The 14,635-nt window shown below is 34.4% G+C and overlaps 1 protein-coding gene across 10 annotated transcripts in view; it reads left to right on the top strand.

Annotated features, from left to right (window-relative positions):
* CCDC178 (coiled-coil domain containing 178) overlaps positions 1-14,635 on the top strand; it is a 468,894-nt gene that overhangs the window by 169,898 nt on the left and 284,361 nt on the right. For all 10 annotated transcript variants that reach the window (XM_042910989.1, XM_042910988.1, XM_042910990.1 and 7 more), the window contains exons 14-17: positions 3,884-3,946; positions 5,216-5,377; positions 6,963-7,076; positions 13,463-13,608. In XM_042910989.1, the coding sequence (XP_042766923.1) occupies positions 3,884-3,946; positions 5,216-5,377; positions 6,963-7,076; positions 13,463-13,608 (485 nt within the window). The remainder of the gene's footprint in view (positions 1-3,883; positions 3,947-5,215; positions 5,378-6,962; positions 7,077-13,462; positions 13,609-14,635) is intronic.

Genomic DNA, 14,635 nt, shown 5'->3' with positions numbered 1-14,635 from the left:
TTGAGTTATGTTCCTTCTAAACCGACTTTGTTGAGAGTTTTTAATCATGAACTGATTTGGGGTTTTTTCTATTGTTTTTTTTTCTGCATCTGTTGAGATGATCATATGGTTTTTATCTTTCATTTTGTTAATGTCATGTGTCACATTGATTTGTAGATATTAAACCAATATATGTAAAGACTTTATTTTTATTATTTTTTAATGTTTATTTTTGAGAGACAGAGACAGAGCATGCATGGGGGAAGGGCAGAGAGAGAGGGAGACACAGAATCTGAAGTAGGCTCCAGGCTCTCAGCTGTCAGCACAGAGCCCGATGTGGGGCTCGAACTCACAATCGGCAAGATTATGACTTGATCCGAAGTCGGAAGTTCAGCCAGCTGAGCCACCCAGGCGCCCCATGTAAAGAACTTTAAATACTAAATACATTTGCAATCTATAGTTAATTATTTCTAAAAATAAGACTTAAAGAAAATCACCAGATAATAAAGACGAACAAAGGCTACAAAGATGGATGTTAAGGATGTTTATGATTAGTTACATAATACCAACTAGAAAATATACTCCAGGAGGACAAGAATTGTTTGTTTTGTACAACTGCATCTCAGTGCCTAGACCAGTGCTGAGAACAAAGTAGGTACTCAATATGTGTTTATGGAAATCATAAATACATAGCTAACATATAGTGGGACAATTTTAAAAACACAAATTTTTCAGTAATAGATTTGTTGTGTAATATGAGTACAAGGATAAATTGTAAATTCATTCAGTTCTAAATTTTTAAAAATGGGGCTTTTGCTTTTTTTAGTGGCTGAGAAAGATAGACTATCTATCTATCTAGGCTGACTCTACCAACGATAACAACTTGAATCCCTGGACCTAAAAAGCAATACACCAAAAAGTCACAATGCACATCCCTGGGTTTGGAGATTCAGGTTATTTTAATTTTACTTTTGTAATTTAAAAATGTTTCTCAAAAAAAACCCATTTATTTTCATGAAAGAAAGGTAAAAACACAAGCACCCTTGTGTTTATTTTTAGAAAGAATCCATTTGGGCTGCTACCTGTACTTTTTGTTAGGTTCCTGGCCACAAAAGAGTGCCCTAAGAATGCAAGTCAGAGCTGCTGTGCCCCACTGATTCAGTACAGCTCAGTTATTTGCAGAAATACTCAATTTTTCGTTATAACTCTTAATTTTTAGTTCTTATTTTCTCTGTTCCTGGTCTAAAATCTTATATAATAATTTGAGTTCTCCAACTTTTGTCTTAACTCCCCTCCATCACTGGAAAGCAAACTGATGCTACTTCCTTGATTCTGAGCTTATATCTATTTATATTTGGTGTTTACTTCTCTTTTCTCTTTGAAAGTGGATTTCCGGACACATAGCATTAAGTGTTGCATTGCTCTTCAGTTCTTTGTCCTAGTATAAGTCTCTTCCAGTAGAATAGCTCTTTGCTGCCACCTTCTGGTTTTTGTCTGCTAAAGCCAGGCAGCAGGTCAAAGGTGACTGTTTCTGGGCTCTTCTCAGCATCTGAGAATGCTCCGCCTTTTCTTTGACTTCTTTGAAGCTCTTCAAAGTGATCTTTTGATATATTTTATTCTCCAAAACCAGAATTGACTTATTTTTTATGGAGGCTTTATGTCCCCAAAGCCTATATTTTTTTACATTTTTTTTTTTTTTTTTTACAGAGAAAGCTTGTTGACCTCTAAAGAATACAAGAATAGCAAATATAGGGAGCATCCACAGCCTTTAGGGATAAGTACCCAAAGAGCGTGAAAGAGGCTACCTTCCTCCAAAGCAGAGTAAGGTCTTACTGGAGAGAGCGTGGCTGTGTCTCAGTCGATGACCTTAAGCAGCTATCTGCCAGGTGCCAGAGAATTTGATGAAGGTTAAATGGAGTTTGAATGGAGTTTCTGGGTAGAGAACCTGGAGGGTAGGCACCATTGGTTTTCCACACACCAGCTGGCAGCAATTCTACAGGAAGAAGGAGGAAACCATTGGAAACAGAACAAGGTTGTCAAGGGCCTTGCTGCAGCCTCGTAAGCCCCACCATTGCCCTCTATTGATAAAGCCTCACTTGAAGCCAGCTGGCAGAAGAAAATAGTTTACATATCCAGCCCTAGTATCTCAAATTAGTTAAGAGAGTGGATTTAAAGCTAAAAGGCAATGATTAGATAAATGGCACAAATATACAGTCCACATGCAAACTTCTCTAATTCAGTTGGTTTCTATATGTAACTGAGCAGCATGTCTTCCATTTATCTCATAACTCTAGAGTCTCTTTTAATCTTTAGAGTCTCCTACATTAAAAGAAAATTGCCTTTTATTGCATTAACATTTGTTGAAGAGTCTAAGCCATTTACTTTCCAGAACATCTCTCACAATGGGTTTATTTTTTTGTTCTCATTGTTAAATTCAGGTTAAACACTTTTGGCAGGACTATTACATAGTTATCATATTGTGTCAATGAAACATCACAAAGCACATGGTGCAAGTTTGTCTCATTATTAGTGATAGTAAGTTTGGTCATTTGGTTAAAGTTATGACTAATACATTTATTTATTCTCCTGTTGTAGTATTGACCCAATTGAGTGATATGTTAAGAACATGAAATTATCTTTGTTTCCAAAAAAATTTTTTTATCCAAATTTAGCATCCACTGGTAAGTCTTGGTTGAATCCATTTTTGTCAGAGGTGTGAAATGGTGAATTTTCTGGACTTCCATTCCTTTTACAATCCATCGACAATTAGAACTGAAAAGTTTGGCACAGGCTGGGTTGCAGGCCATCCTCCTGAAAATGGTTTCTTCTTTCAGTTCTTATTCAGGCACTTACCTCTGCATTTCCTACCACTGCCCCTATTTCCTTTAAGTCTCAGGGAAACACCTTGTCGGCCTGGTTTCACTCTCCATCCTTCACATGCTGTTCATGAGTAAGAATCTGTGTGATTATGATATTTTAATGGATCTGGAGTTTCTCATTATATGAAGAGATTTTTTTTAAAACCTATTTTTGAGTTTGAAAGAACCTAAAACTTTGATAGCTTGATTACCCAACCTAGGGACCAAAAGTACTTTGTTATTTGTTAATTCATTTGTTCAATAAGTTATTTAGATGTTTTTACAGCTACTATAACTCTTTGTCATTCTCCATCCTCTCTTCTTAAACATTTTCAATGATAGTTTAATAAGTACTTTACTAAGACCATAGTCTATCTCTTGTGTTAAATCTACAGTAATATGGATTCATTTTCCCAATACTGTTCTCAGTAGCTACGTAATCCATACTGCATAATTAAAAGGCAGCATCTCTGGTGTGTGGTAATGTCAATTACAACTATGGAGAGTTTAAATCTATCCAAGTAACAGAAAAAAAAATGTTTTTCTACACATTTTTTGCCTACTAAATTCCAAAGAATGATTTTTTTTTTTTTTTTTAAGAAAAAAGAAAAAAAATATTCTGGCCAAATGGAGAATCTGATTACATTTTACAAACTTCAGACTATCAATTTTCAAAATTGAATGTGTTCCTTCTGGAAGATGTTATTAAAAGCAAACTGATAGTTTTTAAAAAGAGGAATTGAAGACTGTTTAGTCTCTCCTTTTTGATTACTTTGATCTTTTAGTTCAGGATTATAAAGTAACCTGAACTGAACTGAAATTCTTTTTCTTGGTCTTGTATCACTTATTTTGTTTCAAATAACATCGGATTTTTTGGTTGTATGTTTGGTTGGTTGGCTGTTGTTTTTTTATAATACTCAATTTTTAATAAATATCTTATTCTTTATTATAATGTAAGTAAAATGTTGCTTGTGTTATCAGTTGTCTTCAATAATATTTTCTGATATTCTATAAATAAAACCTTTTTTAAATTTGATAATATATAGGGTAGAGAAGAATTCTTGAAAAGACTTATTCGAAGTGAAGTGACTAATGGAATGATGATTCAGGTAATCCTAATTCGGTTTCAATATTTTATTATTCCTTTAATTTGCATTGTACTTAGTATTTTAAATTTGCCTGTAATGAGGCATCTTTTCCCTACTTGGTTTGCAAGCCAGCAGTTTTCTCTACTTAGCTGATGACAGTTGCCCTCTGTGTACGACTAGCAGAGCCTGATCATGCATAAAGAAACTGACCTCCCATACACATATCTCATTTTGTGGCTTAATGGGAATTTCTGCCAGTCTAGTAAAAGACTGGCAGTGAGATCTTATTCCTAAGTGTTTCCTTAGTTTGCTTTGTGATGATGTTATGTTTTCCTTACTTTTAGTGTCTTTCAATTGAATTTCTGTATTTAACACTGAAAAAACATGTTATTTCTATATAAAGATTTTGAAATCAAATTAATATAGCTAGCAAAGTCAATTTAAAATGTCTTTATCTTCGTCTACCACCTGCATAGCCTTTGGAACCCAGGTTGTCTGTTTTGATCTTTGACATGTTTCTAGAATGGCTCCTCTTCAGAAATGCATGAATACTTGAAGTTCTAAAAATAAAATCAAGAGGCAAAACAGTCCAAAACAGTGTTATTGTATACACTTATTTGAGATTATCTACACCTCTGGTCTTCTTTGAAATGAACACAAATTTTGTGATTTCTTCTGTTAGGAAATTTGGCATTTTCAAACATATAAAAGCAGTGTTTCTCCGCTTCTCTATGCTGAAAATGCCAAATTTCCTGATTTATTTTTCTTTCTATGTATATGTATGTTCAATAATTCCATAATTTTCTAGCCCTTTGAGCTTAGTATTTTGTCATTAACTTCTTGTCCATTGGTTTTACTGGGTTTTAGTTTGCCAGAATTACATATATTTCAATATTTGTTGTTAGTGTGCTTTTTAACCTTATTATCTTCCAATACTTACATAAGAATGTTGGATTTTTATTATCTATATTAAGTGTCTCTCATTTTTGAATAATAACTACATTGTTTAAATATGGTATATTCATACCTATTTTTTGTGGTGGCATAATTTTTTTTAATTTTCAAATAACAAATATTATTGCCTTACACAAGACCTGAGACTCAATCAATGTTTACTTTTTTTAAGTTTTTAATTCCAGTTAGCAGGCAGTGTTGTATTAGTTTCAGGTGTGCAATATAGTGACTCAACAATTCCATACATCACCTGGTGCTCATCACAACAAGTGCACTCCTTATCCCATGTTTAGGTGATTGATAACTTAATGAATTCTTTAAAATTTTTGCTGGCAGAAAAAACTGTATTCCATTCAAGAAGAACAGATCCTTGAGAGACAGGATTTTATGGAAAAGAAAGCAATGTACACCCTAGCTCTGGCGGAACTAGAGACACCGCTGCTTGAACTAGAAGAAGACGCCGCAAAAATCAGAACTGCCCACAAAGAGCATGCTGACGTAAGCACTTACAATTAATCCAGAAGCTAATTTCCAGGAGTGTTGAGGTCGATAAATCGTATATGTGATCTTACATTATTATTTGGAATATTATGATTTCACATAGGAAGACATAAAAGCATGAACAAAATGAGTATTTTATGACTACACAGCTGATCTATAGTGGAACCAAATGGCAAGACTATTGATGCTATTACCTGGGCCCCCATACTCTATCTTAGAGTGTACCTAGGAAAAGCAGTTTTCAAACAGATGAGTAGTGATTTTTCTTTTGTGATTGCCCACTATGTTAAATTTAATTCAAAGTCTTCACTGCCTGTTAATAAAATGCTGAAGCTATGTTTACTCAAATATAAAATCTAATGCATCTTGACATTTTTATGGTAAGTTTTTGATATATGTGGAAGAAGTTGAGACACATAGGATGAAAAATAAAGCAAATGTCGATAAAATATTTTCAAAACAACAAGTTTATGGCAGTTACTGATACTACTAGCCCTTCCCAAAGAAAAATTTAGTAGAAAAATATGTATGCATCCTGTCATTAGTCTTTTGGAGAAGTAGAGGGTGTGGCGAGAGTTATATATTCTTGTCCTTAGGTGCAGGGAGGACAGACATACATTCGTTTGGGCCATTTTAGCAACAGAATTTTTTTCTTTGCAAATGATGATGTAATTTAATAATTTATTAAAGTGGCCTTTAATAATTTTCAATTTTTTTAATTAAAAAAAACTTTATGATTTATAAAATGTTCCCATTTTGAAAGTTTATTTCGATCTTCAAAGCCTCCCTGTGAAATAGCCAAGACAGAGCTTACCTGTGTTGTGGACTTGAGAAAACTAGGGCCTAAATGCACGAAGCAGCTTGTACAAGGCCATAAAACATGGCAACAACAAATTCTGAGTATACTACTATATTCAGGGCTCTTAATTGCTTATCCTAGAGCTCATGTAATGAATATATAACCAGTACTAACACCTAGTGAGATAAATGATTTTAATAATGGCTCCTCCTTACATTAGTGATGGAAATTTATTAATTGCTTCAAAAGCCTCAGTATAATCATCTGAGCATAATTAATTCCTAAAAAGATTAATGACTTTTATTCCCCCTTATTTTATAATAGCCATTGTTTTTTTTCCTCATCTTATAGTTCAGTAATCATTTTTGTTTTTATTATATTTTAATAGTTTATAAACTATAAGAACTATGAATTTAACACAGACCCTTGGAAATAGCAAGTTTTTATGCACTTTTGGTAATGATCGCTGATAATTGGTATTTGGAGTTTTAATTTTGGTTAAAATTTTCAAATATGGTGAAAACTTATAATTTCTATGTGAGTTTATTAGTTTTTGTTATTTAGCTAAAATTTATTAGATTTTTGGTTTTACCTGCTAATTCAAGTGGAATATTGGGATGTGGATATCATAGTATATTTTTGTTATTCGTGTGTGGTGGTCCTTTCCCTTTCTACCAAAATACATATTGTTACTATTAAAATGGTCATTTGGGAACTACTTGGTCTAAACCAGGGTAGTTGGATTGTAACTGCTGCATATCTTAATTTCTGAATGTCTTCTAGACATTAAATGATATAATTGAGAAAAGAGAACATGTTAAAAGAAATGTGGAAAGAACAAAGAAAAATTTGAGAAAAAAGGGGAAGAAAACTCGTGATGCAATAATAGAAACTGAGGTAAGAAATTTAATACCAAAACAATTTATGAATTTCCAACCTCTTTATGTCAATGAAAACTATTCAAGCAAATTTATTTTAGGTGGATACCTCTCATTTCTAATTGGTTGCACTAAGTTTCTATACGCATACACACACACTCACACATACACACACAGAGTGTATCTTCATTTTTTTCTTTTATAGTGTTTTTCCCACTGTACTAGTGCACCCTCCTGTTAACCTTTCCTACAAAGTAGAGGTAGGGATTTCTGTATTGTACCAGATAGTACCATGTTTCTAGAGATGAGACCAATCTACGGACTGAAACATTTGTTAATATCCGACAACTCAATGTTACCCTCACGCCATTGTAAAGGCAGCATGGTCATATATCAAAAGGCTTCAGGGCTTTTTCCAAATTAGAAATATTTGCTCCCTGGGCACCTGGGTGGTTCAGTTGGTTATGCATCTGATTTCGGCTCAGGTCTTGATCTTGCAGTTTGTGAGTTCGAGCCCCGCATCAGGCTCTGTGCTGACAGCTTGCTCAGAGCCTGAAGTCTGCTCTGGATTCTGTCTCCCTCTCGCTCTGCCCCTATCCTGCTCACACTCTCTCTGTCTCTCTCAAAAATAAATAAGCATTAAAAAAAATTAAAGAAATATTTGCTCCCTGAAAATCCTCATCTCCAGTATTCTGTCTTTATAAAATCACTGGATATGGGGAAGTGGAGATAGTCCACTATCTTCAACTTGCTATCCTCTGAATATATTTTAAAGGTAGCACCAATTGGATTTGTTGGTGGACAGCATGTTGGCTATTAGATAGAGGTGTAATCATATCTTTTTAAAAAAAATTTTGTAACGTTTATTCATTTTTGAGAGAGACAGAACGAGAGCAGGGAGGGACAGAGAGAGAAGGAGACGCAGAATCTGAAGCAGGCTCAGGCTCTGAGCTGTCAGCATGGAGCCCGATGCGGGGCTCGAACCCACAAACCAAACCATGAGATCATGGCCTGAGCTGAAGTTGGACACATAACCGACTGGGCCACCCAGGCACCCCTGTGTAATCATATCATTTTTAAAATGTTTGTACTAGGCCACAAAATAAATATTAAAAATTTACCAAGGAATATAATAATACTAGCAACAATAACTCCAACAACAGATACTGATATTTTTTAGTTCTCTAGATCCAGACATTATTTAAAATGCTCAGATATATTAACTCACTTCAACTTCATAATAACTCCACAAAGATTATGCTATTATTATCTCCATTCTACAGTTGAAGAATCCAATGCCTTGTTTTTTAACGAACTTGTTCAGTTTCACACAGCTCGTTAATGGTGCAGTCGAGATTCACTAAATCTGGCATTGGCACCAGAATCTATGCTCTTAACCATTACATTATTCTGATCTGCTCATACAGGTTACTTTTGTTGAATATAGTGAAGTAAAATTAGAACTCTAACAAAAAAAAATTACATCAAAAAGAAAACATTCGTATAGATCACTGGAAATATGTTTTTAGAAAATTTTTTTAAGTTTATTTTTAGAGAGAGAGAGAAAACAAGTGGGGGAGGAGCAGAGAGAAGAGAGAGGGAGAGAGAATCCCAAGCAGGCTCCACCCTGTCAGCTCAGAACCCCATGCAGGACTCAAGTTCACAAACTGTGAGATCATGCGGGACTTGAGTTCACAAACCGTGAGATCATTACCTGAGCTGAAATCAAGAGTCAGACACTTAACTGACTGAGTCACCCAGGTACCCCTCTGGGCATATTTTTTAAATTACATTTTTTTCCATTATTTGCTTCTGTGTTAAGGAATATTCAGAAATATAACTTACCATTTATTTATAAATGACTGATGATAAACCATAGAGCAAAATTTATGGAGCAGGTCAGGGTAATACTTTAGTATTACCAATAAATTATTTTGGTAAGAAAAACTTAAAGTGCTTACTTAGCATATCTATGTGAACAAAAAGAGGATAAAAACAGCCATGGGAAAAACTAACAGAGAAATAATTATATATAGTAATGAAAGAAAGAATGCTGCTTTGCGTAGCAGTTTGTTTTAAAATTTGGATGAAGTATATAATTTATTTATAAAATGCAAATAATGAAAACTGAGTCAAGAGGAAGAATCACAACAAGAGTAGAATGATAATTATAGAATAAATGTCATTTGTCTAGACCACTAGTGGCAAGAACAAGCCCAGGTACTTTACAGGTATCCCTACAAAGACCGGATACAGACCATAACAAAGTATGGAGAGCTTCTGAATTCATTCTGTAATAATATAATTCTGAAACTGTAACTGAAAAAGATTAGTATGAAAAAGAATTCTATAGGTGATCTCATTTATGAACACAGATGACAAAACCTTAAATATATCAGTGCGTTGAGGTTTTACAGTGTGATTTAAAAGCATGTATTATGCAAGTTAAGATTCTTTTGAAGAATGTGAAGATGAGTCAGCATAAAGAAATGTACAGCTGATACTTGAACAGTGCGGGATTTAGCGGTGCCGGCCCCCACATAGTTGAAAATCCACATGTAACTTTTGACTCCCCCAGAACTTAACTACTAATAGCCTACTGTTGACTGGAGGCTTTAAAGATAACAAACAGTTGATTAACATATATTTTGTATGCTACAGATATTATATTCTATATTATTATATTAAAGTAGAATAGACTAAAGAAAGTCATAAGGAAGGAAAAATATATTTACAATAGTGTGCTGTTAAAACTCGGCATGTAAGTGGGTCTGCAGAGTTCAAACCTGTGCTGTTCAAGGATCAGCTGTACTAATATAATTCAGTACATTTACAGAAATGAAAGACAACCCAAAATATTTGATAAAACACCATAGCCACCAATGATTTTCAAAAAGACCTTCAACTACCTAGAAACAGAATGAAAACATTCTGACCTTGATTGTGTGTTATAGTGTGTCTACCAGTATTTTTTAGAAAATGTTATACTCAATGATGGAACATTAAAAGTATTTCCTTTAAACTCAGGATCAAAAACATTCCAATAAGTTCCTACTACTCAGCACACTTCTGTTACTGATCACACGTTACTTGTAACACATCACGAAACCTAAAACCTATGTGTTGAGCAGTACAGTTGAAAGCTACCACAGTTCTCATGTCCACATCTGAATATTAGTTTCAAAAATATTAACTAAAAATTGCCAAAAGTGGTATGTCTTACAAATAACAGATTTCAATGAAGAATATGGCTGAACACTTTCTTTGTGCTCAGTATTATCCAAGGTACTAGGAGTTCAAGTGCTAGAGAAGAAGGGTTAATTTTCTTTTATTTGTCCTTCAACTTAGTTTGCCTTTCCAGTTATTATTGAACACTTGAGATATATGAAACATTGTTGGAATTGGCTGGAGTTGAGGAGGTAAAAGGAGAACTTTGTTCACTCAAGAAGCACATCATCTTTTTGGGGAGTAGACAAGGATGCAGAGAGCATTAATACTCTGCGAGCAAAGCTATGACAGCAGTATAATGAGGTGGGAGAGTGTCATGGAGGAGGAAACTGAGCTGTGAACTGAGGGATCTGGGGAAAGTTTTTCAGGGGAGGTTATTACTCACAGAGCAAATGGAGGTTAAGTACTTGCATTGCCATATGTTGTAGAGAACAGAGATGATATACACACAAAGCCTAAAAGAATGAAAAACGATTGGCAGTGGGGGTATTCAACAAATGGTTTCTATTATTATTATTATATAATTTTTAAATGGATGAAGAAATGAGGTAAGGCATTTTAGAAACAGATGCTATGTTTGCAAAGCAAAGACATCATGGAATAGTGCTGTGTGTTTGTGGAATTGTAGGTAGTTTGGTATGACCAGAAAGTAGGCTACCTATTATAAGAATGAAAAGAGATGAAGCCAGTGAGATGGGCGATCCTTGGATGAAGAAACACCTTCTGTACCATGCTGCTGTGGAACCCCAGACTGCTGTAATTCAAACATTTAATAGCATTTATTAAGTACTCTTATGCTGATAGGTATACAAAACATACTGTAGACCCTATTTTTATCTTCTAAGAACTTAAATTCTAAGACAAATAATCTTATCTTTTACTGTGCATAAGCATTTCAATCATGGCCAAGCTAAACATGGGCCATTACTGAATTTTTACTATTTTCACCCCCATTTAAATCATAGACATAGAATATACACTTATTACATTTAGATAATTTAAAAATACATTTATTAAATCTTACTTAAAATATAATCTGAAATTAATAATTTAGAATCTGAATATAATCTTTATTTAATTTTTAAGTTTACGTATTTTGAGAGAGAGAGAGAGGAAGTGCGAGTGGGGGAAGGGCAGAGAGAGAATCCCAAAAAGGCTCTCTGCACTCAGCACAGACCCCAGTGTGAGGCTTGAACTCATAAACTGTGAGATCATGACCTGAGCCAAAGTTGGACTCTCAAGTGTCTGAGCCACCCAGGTGCCTCTATAATATTTATTACCTGATATTTTTTAAATATGTGGCTGGAAATGACAGGATTTGAGAAAAATAAGCCAAAGGATGGTCAGATTCTAAATGTACTTTTTTTATGCCTCTATTCCCATTTACTCTGGTGGCACTTCAGCATTTATCAATAGACTTACAAATGGCTCATGGGGTCCCCAACCTTTTTTGAACTGGAGATGCTCAAATTTGTACCCCTGATTGACATAGAGCATCTAAAAGCTTCCTTCTACTCAGCTCATTATAGTGCTGTTTCTGCTATTTTTTGATGCCGTGGAGGGGGATATGCTGTTCACATGTACCAAAGCCTCACTGATGGTACCTATTAAAGTGCCAAAATACTGTTTTTGCTTTTCACTTCTGTCTGCAGGAAGCACGCTCTTGCTTTCCTTTAGTATAGAATCCTCTGACACCGCCTTCAGCATTGCTGAATTGGCTGGTTTGGTCTCAGTTGTAGATACCATTGCTTCTGAGATTTTCTTAGTTTCCTACAAGAATCTTCATTCAAGATTAAGGCATGAATTATGGAATCTGACTTAAAAGTCAAGTTTAGTGATAGCATGCTGTACTCACAGTTGCCCATCCTCTTCAGCTTCTGAATACTTAATTTACTCCATACTTATGTATCTCTTCACACTTTTTTTGAGGTGTTGACTTTTCTCCTAGTAATAATATAATATCCTGTTGGGTCTCATTGAAGAATCCTAGTCATTCATCTTTCAACCATATTCAGGTATTGAAAATAAACCAAAAACAAACCAACCAACAAACAAACACCCTCATTCCAGAACTTTCAGAAAAAGAAAAAAAAGGGAGGATATGGAAATTCAAACACAGTACCCAGTGTTGAAAGTCGTGGACAAATAGTGGGTAGGAAAATAAATATAAAAGATTAGCCTTTCTTCTTGAAATCTGTAAGAGCAGAGAAAGAATCAGGGAGCATATGGGGAAAAATGGAGGAAAATAGGAGCAAAGGGAGCAGTTGAAATCTGTGAAATCAGTTGGGGGAGAGTAGCACTAATTAGAAGCAATGCCAGATGTAGGGAACAACATTCTGTAAGTCAGTCATCCAGTCAGTAAATCATTAAGTCAATATAAACATCAATAGTCATAAAGGGATCATGCGAAAAATAGATGGAAAATAAAATCTTCAGTCTGGAATTGTACAAGCCAGCCTTGGGGAAATGTATTAAATACCAACTTCTTGTGTTTGAATGATCAGGACAATGTATATTCTTGCCTACCTTCAGTGTACACGTTTGAAAAACAGTAACCACATGTTTGCATTTTGAAAGGATGTGCCTTTAAGGTGTGCATGTATGTGGGCGTGTAGAGGGACAGACAAGTTAGTGCAAGGGAGAGAGGGGAAAATGGAGAGAGAGGAAAAGAGATGGGGGGAGAGAGACTGTATACTTCTAACCCATCTTTTAGAAAATCACATCAGGTGTTAACTATGAAGAAGGGAAGGTAAATCTAAGTTGTTGATTATGTTGATAAGAAGTTACTGTTTGCTTTTGATTGTTCACATGGCCAAATGTAATTGTATCCTTAAGTTGCCAGGATATGAAAATTCTAGTATTTAAAATAAAACATTCCTGGGGTGCCTGGGTGGCTCAGTCAGTTAAGCCTCTGACTTTGGCTCAGATCATGATCTCATGGTTTGTGGATTCGAGCCCCTCATCAGGCTCTGTGCTGACAGCTCGGAGCCTGGAGCCTGTTTCAGATTCTGTGTGTGTGTGTGTGTGTCTCTCTCTCTCTCTCTCTCTCTCTCTCTCTCTCTCTGCCCCTTGCCCGCTAACACTCTGTCTCTCTCTCTCTCTCTCTCTCTCTCAAAGATCAATAAACATTAAAAAAATAATAAAATAAAATAAAACATTCTTGAATTTGTTTTTCAGGAAAAACGCTCAATGATTTTTAAAGAAATAAAGACCACTAAAAGTAAAACAGTTATTTATCATGCAAAAATAGATCAATTGAATAAGGACTTAGAAGAAAAAGAGAAGGAAAAGAATATTTTGGCTCAGACACTTGAGCAATTAAAGTAAGTATTTAAGTGTTATAAAATATTAAATGTTCAATATATTATTTATAAAAGAGATATGATCAGATTTCTATATTTAAGATTTGTTCTTAAAATGATCCATAATTTGCCATCATTATTTGATGTGAATAAACATGTAATATTTGATAATTTTGGCTTAAGAACATAAATTGCATTCATTTTTTATTACTCTGATGGGTTTATTCTTATTTGAGTAACTGCAAATATTTATTCTTTCCAAGTAGAAGAACTTTTCTTAATTATGAAATTAATCTTTCCCACTAATTTCAATATTTCTCACTCACATGACATGGTTAATAATATATGGTTTTTCACCCAACTCTTTTGGTAAGTTTTAAGGTAAGCCTTTAGAAATAGATATTCTACAAAACCTCATGTAATTTTTTCATATTTATTATAAAAACCTCTTATGCAGTCCCTTCATTAGTCAGGGGCATACATGACAAGGGTTTGTAAGGTCTTTCACTTAGAGAATGACCATAGTCTAAGATCCTTCAGTGTTTCCATAGACGCTTACTTAGAACTTGCATACTCTTCCTTTATTCCTTTTTGTTCTTATTTTCTATTTTATAATACATTGAGAACAGAGCTTGCAGGACTACTGGAAGAATATACATTAGTCACGTTTAGGAATTATAGTTTGATTTAAGTATAATAAGGCTAACATAGCATTAGCAAAATCACAGCCCTTGAGGGATAAAATGTCATGAAAACAGTTGTGCACAGCTTGATTATCATACACTCTAATAGAATCAGGGCATGCTCTCAACAAGGATTTATTTAGCTATTACTATAGGGTAAAAACATATTCAAAATGATCATACAGATTTATCTGAAAAACATTAAATCATATTCAGTATATCATGTAAGAAGGCAAGGAAATATGCTGTTTATTTTGAAAGATATTTATCCACATCATTTAACATCTGTACAAATATGCTGAGGTTCAATGGTGTAAGCTTAAATTTTTTTAATTCTCATTAAACTTGTAAAGATTTAGTTTAGG

Source organism: Panthera leo, chromosome D3 (genome assembly GCF_018350215.1).
Source record: "Panthera leo isolate Ple1 chromosome D3, P.leo_Ple1_pat1.1, whole genome shotgun sequence".
NCBI lineage: Eukaryota > Metazoa > Chordata > Mammalia > Carnivora > Felidae > Panthera > Panthera leo.
The sequence above is the reverse complement of the archived record's forward strand: the minus strand, read 5'-3'. Positions and strand labels throughout refer to the sequence as shown.